The sequence below is a fragment of the Pristis pectinata genome, chromosome 10 (genome assembly GCF_009764475.1).
Source record: "Pristis pectinata isolate sPriPec2 chromosome 10, sPriPec2.1.pri, whole genome shotgun sequence".
Lineage (NCBI taxonomy): Eukaryota > Metazoa > Chordata > Chondrichthyes > Rhinopristiformes > Pristidae > Pristis > Pristis pectinata.
The window spans coordinates 51222717-51234845 of record NC_067414.1 but is presented as its reverse complement, the minus strand read 5'-3'; the positions used below and the strand labels follow the sequence as shown (position 1 = coordinate 51234845).

At 39.0% G+C, this 12129-nt stretch overlaps 2 protein-coding genes across 3 annotated transcripts in view; one reads left to right on the top strand and one right to left on the bottom strand.

Moving 5' to 3' along the window:
• Positions 1-12129, bottom strand: part of LOC127574762 (small leucine-rich protein 1-like) — a 112691-nt gene that overhangs the window by 39640 nt on the left and 60922 nt on the right. The gene's annotated exons all lie outside the window — the stretch shown is intronic.
• epb41l2 (erythrocyte membrane protein band 4.1 like 2) overlaps positions 1-12129 on the top strand; it is a 116754-nt gene that overhangs the window by 60014 nt on the left and 44611 nt on the right. For both annotated transcript variants that reach the window (XM_052024054.1, XM_052024053.1), the window contains exons 7-9: positions 2085-2127; positions 6084-6159; positions 9723-9941. In XM_052024054.1, the coding sequence (XP_051880014.1) occupies positions 2085-2127; positions 6084-6159; positions 9723-9941 (338 nt within the window). The remainder of the gene's footprint in view (positions 1-2084; positions 2128-6083; positions 6160-9722; positions 9942-12129) is intronic.

Below are 12129 nucleotides of genomic sequence, written 5' to 3'. Positions count from 1 at the left end.
TTAACTTTGCCCTTTCCTATTTATGGTTGTTTTAAGATAGAATCTTGAAAAAGTAAACAAAAATGGCAGAAACTTTAATTTTGAACAATGACTGTTGGCAAATAACTGGATTTTAACTGTGATACATTTCAAAATTAAATGGCCTAGCTTAATTCTTGTAATGTGACTTGGAAAATGTACTGTCCTGAGTTGTAGGTGTTAACAAGAATTTGCTATTATAGTTCAAAATGATCTGTCTTGCACTAGTTCTTCATCTATGGAAGCTATTGTTACTACTTGGCACAAGTTGGATTTTTTTTTGCTTCCTCCCCTGCAGTGGCTGTTGTTGACTCCATGCTAAAATGCTAAAAATCTTTGACTTCCCGTCTGTGCTTTGCTGAATACTTGATGATTTATTCTTCTCCTTATTCAGTTGTCACAGGCAGCTATTTATTAACCAGCTGTTCTTCTCAGCTGCAGCTGGATAGAATGTGAGCTGCATAGCTGCATACCAAGCACCCTTTAGCTGTTTCATAAGACTGGCCTCCACATTAGTAGAGCGGAGTTTATAGTTAACCAAGACACTGGTGTTATGAATTACTCCATTTTGCCTGATGTATCTCCTAACTGGTGTTAATGTTGTGAGATTTTTTTTGTCAGGTTGCATAATTATAAAAATAGCACAATGTTACAATGCAAATTGTTGAATTAGTAGAAATCTGTGGAGGAAACACTTTGAAGAATTTCTGTACCAGAAAAGTTAATTTAATACTAACCATTTCAATAATTCTGCTGTTATACAAAACTGTACATATTTTCATCTTGTGCTTTTAGGGCCAGTTAGAATTTCACTGGGGGTGGGTTATGGGCTGAATGGTAGTAGTTGACCAACACTGACTAAAATGAATTGAGGAATATTTGTCTTTATTTTCCTTCTGCGTTTGTTTCTTACTTTTATAAGCAATTGTACAGCAGTTTAGAAATGGTGCATTAACTTTATTGGTACATGACATTTTGGGTTTTTTCAACTTGTCATTTACCACAGATCGTGCTGATCTAAGCTTTGTATATTCTAGAAACACACATTTTGTGATGCACATTTGCGCAAGGTTAGCAGCACAATACAGATGTGATCTGAACGAACTGAAAAACTGAGGGATTTTTAAACATAGGATAGGACCACTTCTGAAGTTCTGTAATCTTTTGAACTTGTTCTGCTTGTTTTTATTGGGTTCTACAAGTACCCTGCCTCGGGGCCCAAATTGCAAGGTTCTGCAGCTGTGATGGCTCTTCAAATTGCATCAATTTTCTTTTAATGTCCAGGCATGTTTCTAGGTTTTCTCATATACTGTATAATAAAAGGCATTAGTTGGGGAAACTGTCTTGCAGAGCTTGATTGAACTATTCAGTGTTTCAGTCAAGTTGCTTGCATGAGGGAAAAGTTTTTTAAATTTTGCTGATAAATCCATGTTTAGCTTTATTATTAAAGTGCATGAGGTTATTATTGTAAATGGAAAGAGTATGAATATGGGGGTCTGTTCTGCTGTCTGATTACACTAGTTCGTGGAAAATTTTATAGAAATCAGTTTTATCAGAAACCAGAACTGTAACTGAGCCAATACAATTTTGATTTGATTCAGAGAGGAAACTTTACTCCTTGGCTCCCACAAGAATTTTAAATGCATTAAATTAATATATTTCTCCTGGGAGTTGAGTGGAAAATAGGCATGTACAATATGAATATTGATAAATCAGTTGGAGTGTAATTGTGGATTTTTGTTTAATCCTGAATTGTCACAAACATTTTAAGCCATTAATGTTATGATAGATGAACATTCAATAATAGTGATTCAACTAATTAATTTAAAATTATGAAAAATGCTGTGTTTAAAGAGAACACTTGTGTAATTAAGGTCTTTTGGGTACAAGTGCCTACAAGTGATGCTGGATTATGTTAAACAAGGGAAAATTGGAAGAATGGTAAAATTGTGTACAAAAACAAAAATTGCAGAACTGGGAGTTCGTTTAAAATCCTCCCCACAGATGATTTAACTTTTATAGGACTTTTTTATTAGATTCATTCTGTACTATTCTACCTCTTTTAGAATTGGTTGGACCCTGCCAAGGAAATCAAGAAACAAATTCGAAGTAAGTATGCTATTGCATGATCAGCTATGGGGTGACTAGGGGCATTTAAGGCATTTGTGTATATACTGGTATCTTGCATAACACAAAGTTGTGCTTCTAGAAATAAGAACTTCAATGGGATCAGAGGTAAAAGGGTTCTTTTTTCGCAATATATGTAGAGAGCTATGTTACTGACAGTGTTGCTGTGCAGAGAAGGTGGTGCAAATTCCTGTTCTGTGCAACTGGGAAAAGTGGCATGAACGCAGCAATGAATCATCTGTGGACTGGTGTGGAGTAGCTTCTGTGAGGGCTGATGTTGATGTGGGGCTTGGGGCTGCACCCTGGCTAGTACTGAGTGTGGAACGTTACAAGGGACTGACAGACGACTACTCCGTGTTCACAGTCACTACCACATATTGGTTGTGATGGAAGGTGCTGCCTCCCCCTCTGTTTGGCTGCACAACGCTCTGTAGCCTGGAGGTTTCTCTGTCTGTACCCTAAATGAAAATGTTGGATCAAGTGCAAATCATGGGGTGAATGGCATATGACATGGCTTTTTGTTTTGGAGAGAGAAAGAAAATCCCCATTCAGGTCAAACCTGTCTTCCACATCTTGTTCCTGTTGTAGGTGGAGCAAACAGAAACAGCATTGACTGGTAAAATCATTTTGCTTTACAACTTGAAAGAAATTGGTAATACAAATGCACTAAGCTTTTAGATTAAGGAAAATTAGGAAACCTATCCACACTTTAGCAAATATTGTATAAGGAATATCACGAGCATAGAAAACTACAGCACAGAAGACAGGCCATTTGGCCCTTCTAGTCTGTGCAGAAACATTATTCTGCTAGTCCCATTTACCTGCCCCCAGCCCATACTCCTCCAGACCTCTCTTGTCCATGTATCTATCCAATTTACTCTTAAAAGTTAAGACCGAGCCCGCATTTACTACATCAGATGGCAGCCCATTCCACACTCCCACCACTCTTTGAGTGAAGAAGTTCCTTCTAATGTTCCCCCTAAACCTTTCACCCTAAAGCCATGTCCTCTCGTACTTATCTCTCCTAATCTAGGGGGAAAGAGCCTACTTGCATTAACCCTGTCTATGCCCTTCATCATTTTGTAAACCTCTATCATATCTCCCCTCATTCTTCTCCGCTCCAAGGAATAAAGTCCTAACATGCTCAATCTTTCACTGTAACTCAACTCCTGAAGACCCGGCAACATTCTTGTAAATCTCCCCTGCACTCTTTCAATCTTACTGACATCCTTCCTGTAGTTCGGCGACCAGAACTGCACACAATATTCTAAATTTGGTCTCACCAATGAGTTATACAACCTCACCAAAACATTCCAACTCCTATACTCAGTACTTTGATTTATAAATGCCAGGATGCCAAAAGCCTTTTTTTAACAACCCTCTCTACCTGTGACTCTACTTTCAAGGAATTATGTATCTGAACTCCCAGATCCCTTTGTTCCTCCGCACTCCTCAGTGCCCTACCATTTACTATGTATGTCCTCCCTTGATTTGTCCTTCCAAAATGCACCACCTCACAATTGTCTGCATTAAATTCCATCTGCCATTTTCTGGACCATTTTTCCATTTGGTCCAGATCCCTCTGCAAGCTTTGAAAGCCTTCCTCGCTGTCCATTACACCTCCAATCTTAGTGTCATCCGCAAACTTACTAATCCAATTTACCACATTATCTTCTAGATCATTGATATATACAACAAACAACAATGGCCCCAACACGGATCCCTGAGGCACACCACTAGTCACAGGCCTCCAATCTGAGAAACAACCATCCACAACCACTCTGTCTTCTCCCACTCAGCCAATTTCGAATCCAGTTTACAACCTTTCCATGGATACCCATTGACTGAACCTTCTGAACTAATCTCCCATGTGGGACCTTGTCAAAGGCCTTACTAAAGTCCATGTAGACAACATCCACAGCCTTACCTTCATCTGCTTTCTTAGTGACCTCCTCAAAAAAAAAGCTCCACAAGATCCGTTAAACACGATCTACCACGCACAAAGCCATGCTGACTATCCTTAATCAACCCTTGGCTGTCCAAATACTTATATGTCCTATCTCTCAGAAACATCTTCCAATAATTTACCCGCTACTGATGTCAGGCTCACCGGCCTGTAATTACCTGGTTTACTCTTCGAGCCTTTCTTAAACAATGGAACAACATGAGCTATCCTCCAGTCCTCTGGCACCGCACCCGTAGCTAAGGACATTTTAAATATATCTGCCAGGGCCCCTGCAATTTCTACACTAGTCTCTCTCAAGGTCCGAGGAAATATCTTGTCAGGCCCTGGGGATTTATCTACCTTTATTTGCTGTAAAGCATCAAGTACCTCCTTTTTAATCTCTATATGTTCCATGACACTAGTGCTTGTTTCCCTTCCTTCCATATCCACAATGCCAGTTTCCTGAGTAAATACTGATGCAAAAAAACTGTTTAAGACCTCCCCCATCTCCTGAGGCTCCACACATATACGACCACTCTGATCTTCTAGGGGACCAATTCTGTCTCTTACTATCCTTTTGCTCTTAATATACCTGTAGAAACCCTTTGGGTTTACCTTCACATTATCTGCCAAAGCAGCCTCATGTCTTTTTGCCTTCCTGATTTCCTTTTTTAGTATTTTGTTACATTTCCTATACTCTTTAAGTACCTCATCCATTCCTAGTTGCCTATACCTGCTATACACCTCTTTTTCTTAACCAGCTCACCAATATCCCTCGAAAACCAAGGTTCCCTATGCTTGTTACCCTTGCCTTTAATCCTGCCAGGAACATACAAATTCTGTACTCTCAAAATTTTGTCTTTGAGGGCTTTCCATTTACTGAGCACATCCTTGCCAGAAAATAACTTATCCCAATCCACCCTACCTAGATCCTTTTTCATTTCCACAAAATTGGCCTTTGTCCAATTTAGAACCTCCACTCGAGGACCAGACCTATCCTTATCCATAATTATCTTGAAACTGATTGCATTATGGTCACTGGACCCAAAATGCTCACCTACACATACTTCTGTCACCTGACCTGCCTGGTTCCCTAATAGGAGATCAAGTATTGCATTCTCTCTCGTTGGTATCTCTATATATTGATTTAGAAAACTTTCCTGAACACACTTGACAAATTCCAAGCCATCCAACCCTTTTGCAGTGTGGGAGTCCCAGTCAATATGTGGAAAGTTAAAATCCCCTACAATTACAACTTTCTGTTTCTTACATTCGTCTGCTATCTCCCTACAGATTTGTTCCTCCAATTCTCTCTGACTATTGGGTGGTCTATAATACAACCCTATTAGTGTGGCCACACCTTTCCTGTTCCTCAGCTCCACCCATATGGCCTCTGTAGACGAGCCCTCCGGGTTGTCCTGTCTACGCACAGCCGTGATCTGTTTCCTGACCAGTAATGCCACTCCTCCCCCTTTCATCCCTCCCCCGCTATCATGTCTGAAACAACGGAAGCCCGGAACATTAAGCTGCCAGTCCTGTCCCTCCTTCAACCATGTCTCACTAATAGCAATAACATCGTAATCCCATGTGCCAATCCACACCCTAAACTCATCAGCCTTACCTACAATACTCCTTGCATTGAAATAGATGCACCTGAGAACATTACTATCATGTACAAACCTTTGATTTCTGTCCATACCTGCAGACCTCACATGATCATTTTCCTCCTCACTCACTGTAATGTATATCACGCAATGTATATTTTGAATTATTGTTCTACATAACCAATGATTTCTGTTTTTGTAATGAGTGCTATAAGATGTCAATTTTCATGCTTGATTTTGGTGTTTGTCACAGCTTATGAGCCCATTGAAAGCACAGTTTACTGAAATGATATAGTTGTACAGTCTTAGGCTTGTGCAGTGATGGTGAAGAATTCAAAACTATTTTCTGTTAGCCAATGTCATTTAAATGGAATTGCATGTCATTGCAGGTTGTCCTTGGCACTTTTACTTTAATGTAAAATTCTACCCTCCTGATCCTTCACAGCTAACTGAAGACATCACAAGGTATAAATTCATCAGATAAGTTAAATTCTTGTGAAAGTAATTATTAAATATAATACTGAAATCTGTTTTTAATTACTTTTATAGCATATTATAAGTGTTATTTTTACTAAAATATGTTCTAGTGTGGTGATATAATTTGAACTACTGATCTGTCAATGTCAAAATGCTTGATAGCTAAACATAAAGAACTTTAAAATCTATTGCAGATCTGTATCGAGAGCAGTCGGTCAAATCTAGCTGCCTGTGGCCAATTAATCCAAAGGGAACTGCCAATATTTCGGCCATTCAAACTGATGTAAACCCTGAATGTGCATGCACGTGCTGCGAGTCTTTGACTCACTGAGTGACATATGGTGCTGCATCTGTCACTATGTTGCATCCCAGTGGCAGATCTCAGTCTTGTTACGATTTCTTAGTATTATGCTTGGGAAATCAGTGCTCTAATCATACGACAAACCTAGAATCCCTGTTGAAATTGGTGGAGTCTTGGATTAAACATAGGATCTCAGACTCATTTGATTTCAAAGGAGATTCTAGGCATGTGAAGCAAAGGGTTTTTTAATTATTATACTTATGTTTCAAATTATTTTTAAGTTTCTGGTCTACATTTTAAAGTAATTACTTTAATAAAATTTTAGTTTTTGAATGTCTCTGACAATCAAGACATTTAAAATGTTAAAACCATGTTTAACTTTGTAATGGGGCAAGTTTGGACCCTGCCATTGCCTTCTGCCAAAAACCTGGGGGATTTCTGAAGGGGCCTGTGCAGTGTGCCATTTGAGATCTAGTCACCTTCCAGTTATAGCTGGCTAACTCAGGGTGGTTGGGGGGTAGGGGAGGGGGTTAGGGAGAGGTTGTTGGGGGGTAGTCAGGAGCAGCATATGGAAGCTGGTTAAACTGGCCACTGCATCTGAGCCAGCTTAGTATAAATATATTTGGGACTGCAGGTAGCAGACAAGGTCAGTCAAGATCCCATTAATCAGGATAGAATAAATCAATATTGAAAATGATGCCATTCTGACCAAGTCTTTGGCTCCTAGTAGAGCAGCCCCATTAGTACTCCCTCTTTTTCTATAGTTCTGCGATTTATTTTTCCCTCAAGTGGCTGTTCAATTCCCCTTTGATAGCTAGAATTCTTTTCCACCACTCTCACAGGCAGTATTTTCCACATCATAAACTACTCCCTGCATTTAAAAAAAAATCCTTCAAGACTTGAAAGCTGTACCTCTAGCGCTTGCTTCCTTTCATTAATGAGCACCTGTAAATGTTTTCAGTTTGTTCTCTTTACAGATGCTGATCAAGGAATTTTGTATTTTTCAAGATTTTTGTTTTGCTGCATAGATGCAGCATCATTTTTTATCTGTGTGGATTAATAGTACATTTTCACACATCCCCTTTCAATGGCTTCCCATTTGATTAATTAGATTTTGTGCTTCTCTGTACTGTACACTTGAATTACTTATGACAGTGTAAGGTATGTTCATCCCCTAGATCTTGTGAATAACAGAACTAATTTCCTGGGTTTCTGGAAAGATCTCAAGTTTATTGAATTAAAAGTCTGAAACATGGTTCTGTATTTTAAAATACAGATCTGGATGACACCTCGGCATCATTGTCTCAGCTTCAATGTTAATATTGTTTTTGAGGCTGAAGTTTACATGCTTCAACTGAATATGTTTTATAATATTTATCCAATCACCTCAGTGCAAAAGAGTGACCAGTATTAATCGTGTTGCCTTTGAATTAAAATTAGCCGTTAGTTATCAAGAGATTATGCTACGTGTCTAAAACAACCCAAAAGTCATATGATCTAGTAGACAGTAATCAATATATTATGAAAAGTTAGAATGTTGCAAACAACATGGGGCAAGACTCGTGAGGATTTAGATTGATTATTGTTCTAATGAATGGGATACATTGAGTGCAGACTTAGATGGGCCAGGAATTTTATTAGACATGTCCAGTGATAAGGAATGTACAGGTTTTGTGGAATTTACAGTTTGTATATTAAATCTTAATGTACTCCTTTGACTAGACACAAAATTTAATTCATTTTGGATCACTACCACTAGAGGGATGTGCTTGAATTTAAAAAAAAAGGTGCAGCAGAAACAGATCTAAAGTGGATAAGTTGCAAAGTAAGATTTTACAATAGTTTTACAACAATCTAAAATGTTGTAACTAATTTGGCAAATAATGTAATAGGCAAGCATACTTCTACACTTAGAAATGGAATTGAATAAGTTTTTGCTTTTTAAAAGAAAGGATGACTTGTGTTCTGGAGTTTAATTATATGGAGAAAAATTTCCATTGAAATACTTTAAACCATAGACCATGTTATTGCAAGTGTGTTTGCCAATGCTTCTGCTGGTATTGTTTTCATTGAGCCAGTGTTCCACTTCCAAATTTCTTAACAAAATTCTTCCAAGCATTGCAAGATCTCAGAAGTTTGCATTAAATTTTATGTTCAGCAAAGTGAACTCTTATTTCTTGACCAGATTACTCTGATAGCACCTCCCAAACCTACGACCTTTACCTCCAAGAAGAACATGGCATTAGGTTCATGGGAGCACTGCCACCTGCAGGGTTTGTTCCAAGTTGCATACCATCCTGATTGGGAAATTTATTTCTTGTTCTTCATAGAAACAGAGAAAATAGGAGCAAGAGTACACCTTTTGACCCTTCGAGTCTATGTTTCAATACAATTGTGGTGATCATCCAAATTCAGTACCTTGTTCCAGCTTTCTCCTTGTATTCCATGATTGTTTCAGTTCTAATCCTTTCAACGTTGCATGTCTGTATCCTAGAAATTCCTCCTTCACAGCACTTTGGAAGTACCTTCTCCAGAAAGACTGCAGCAGTTCAAGAATTCAGCTTTCAACCACTTTTTCGACAATAATTAGGGCTGGGCAGATGCTAAATTTGCCAGGGATGTCCAACTCCCATAAATTAATTTTAAAATAGTCACAGATACTATACACTGCAAGCAGGATTCTGAAAATTACGTGCCCACTTTTCTGTAGTTGTTAATTTATAAACATTGACCCACTACAGCGCTCTTTATGATGTTCTTCAGTTAACTGGCAGTCTTCAAGTTGCAACAGAATATTCCCAGGCCTGTTTTCATTAGTAGGAAGACCATTTTCCCCCTGCCCCCCCCCCCCACCACCTACCCCCCAAAAGCACCCGAGTCTTGATGTATGAATGAATTTGAAAAATAAGTTGAAATTAAGATAGATGCAAAGCAAATAATTTTTTTATTTTTTGAGTAAAATTACATAATACTATGATTAAATATGAATCTTGTCTGCCTGTCCATGGTCCTGTACCAAAAACATCCATTATAATTTATTTTAATATTTTTTATAATTTTTCTTGCTGGATAGTTTTGAAATACACAAACACTCATTTTGAAATTTTATAATTTACTAAATTAATGAAACACAGGTTGTTCTTAAGTGGAGCCTCATTACTGAAAGGATTTTAGTATCATCATATCTGAAGCTTTAATCTGAGAGGTTTTTCTTCTCCCAACCCGCATTCTCCTTCATTATCTCTTGCAGATATTATTTGTGCCTTCAACTCCGCCAAGATATCGTATCTGGTCGTTTGCCATGTTCTTTTGTAACACATGCCCTTCTTGGTTCTTACACATTACAAGCGGAACTTGGGGATTATGATGCCGATGAACACAAAGCAGGTTATGTTGCAGAATTACAGTTTGCTCCAAACCAGACAAAAGAATTGGAAGAGAAAATCTCTGAACTGCATAAAACACACAGGTAGAAATTCGTCATAGTTGCTTGTCAAAGCATATTTACTTGTCATTTCCTCTTAAGTAATGAGGCACTCATGGGGAAATTATAAGGACAGCAGTGTGAAAATGACTGAAGCACACAAATGATGACCTGTTTGAATGATGATATACCTCAATGTATATGTCACTGCAGAATAAATGGTGCTAAAAATGTTAAACTTTTGTTACCAAAGTATACTTTTGTGTGTAGATCAAAAACCTGCAGATGCTGAAAATCTAAAATAAGGATAGAAAATATTGGAAGCCCTGAAGAGGGCAGGCAAAATCTGTGGAAAGAGAAACAGTTAATATTTTGGGTCAAAGACACTTTGTCAAAACTTGGAAAGAGAAAATATGTTTTAAGTTACAGAAAGGGTTGGGGAGGGGTAGATATTTTGGGGTACGAGATTGTTTTCGTGATAAACTATTGATGAAGCTATAAAATATAGGAGCAGAATTCGGTCATTCGGCCATTGAGTTTGATCCGTTATTCAATCATGGCTGATTTTTTTAAAATCCCATTCTCCCGCCTTCCCTCCGTAACCCTTAACCATCAAGAACCTATCAATCTCTGCCTTAAATACACCCAATGACTTGGCCTGCACAGCCCATTGTGGCAAACAATTACACAGATTCACCACCCCCTGGCTGAAAGAAATTCCTCCTCACCTTAATTGTAAGGGGACATCCCTTTATTTTGAGGCTGTGCCCTCAAGTCCTAGACTCTCCTAATGGAAACGTCCTCTCCATGTCCACTCAACCCAGGCCTTTTAGTATTCAGTAGGATTCAATGAGATGACCCCTCATTTTCTGAACTCAGTTGAGTGCAGGCCCAGGGCCATCAAATGTTTACTCCTTTCCTTCCCAGGATCATTCTTATGAACCTCTCTGGACCCTTTCCAGGGCCAGCACATTCTTCCTTGTGTATGGGGCCCAAAATTGCTCACAATATTCCAAATGCCATCTGACCAATGCCTTATAAAGACTCAGCAGTACATTCTTGCTTTTATATTCTAGTCTTCTCAAAGTGCATGTTAACATTGCAATTACCTTCCTTATTACCAACTCAACCTGCAAGTTAACCTTGAAATCGTGAATGAGGACTCCCAAGTCCCTTTGCATTTCTGAATTTTCTTCCACTTTAGAAAATAGTCTAGCCTTTTATTCTTCCTACCAAAGTGCATTACCCCACACTTCCCTATACTGTATTCCATCTGCCACTTCTTTACCCATTCTCCCAACCTGTCCAAATCCTTCTGTAGACTCCCTGCCTCTGCAACACTATCTGTCCATCTACCTATCTTTGTACCACCTGCGACCTTGGCCACAATGCCATCAGTTCCTTCATCTAGATCATTAATGTATAAAGTGAAAAGTTGTCCCAACACTGACCCCTGTGGAACTCCACTAGTCACCGGCAGCCATCCTGAAAAGGACCCCTTTATCCTCACTCGGGACCCCTTTATCCTCACTCGACTTCTGCCAGTCAGCCAATCTTCTATCCATGACACTACCTTGCCCTTGACATCGTGGGCTCTTATTTTGTTTAGCAGCCTTGTGTGCAACACCTTGTCAAAGGCCCTCTGAAAATCTAAGTGAATGTCCACTGACTCTCCTTTGTCTAACCTGCTTGTTACCACCTCAAAGAATTCTAACAGATTTGTCAGGCAAGATCTCCCCTTTACAAAACCCTATTTTGTCAAATACTCTGAAATTTCATTCATAATAATGGACTATTAAAATCTTACCAACCAATGAGGTCGGGCTAACTGATCTATAATTTCTTGTCTTTTGCCTCCCTCTCTTAAATGGGAGTGTTATATTTGTTTTTTTCCAGTCCTCTGGACCATCCCTGACTAGTGATTCTTAAAAGATCGCTTCTCATGCCTCCACAATTCCTTTAGCTACCTCTTTCAGAACTATGAGGTGTAGTCCTTGGTCCAGGTGCTTTATCCACCTTCAGGCCTTTCAGCTTCCCCAGCACCTTCTCGTTAGTAATGGTCACTACACTCACTTCTGCCCCCTGAATCTTTTGAATTTCTGGCATGTTACTGGTATCTTTCACTGCGAAGACTGACACACAGTACCTATTCAGTTCCTCTGCCATTTCTTTGTTCCCCATTACTACTTCTCCCGCATCATTTTCCGGCAATCCAATGTCCACTCTTGCCTCT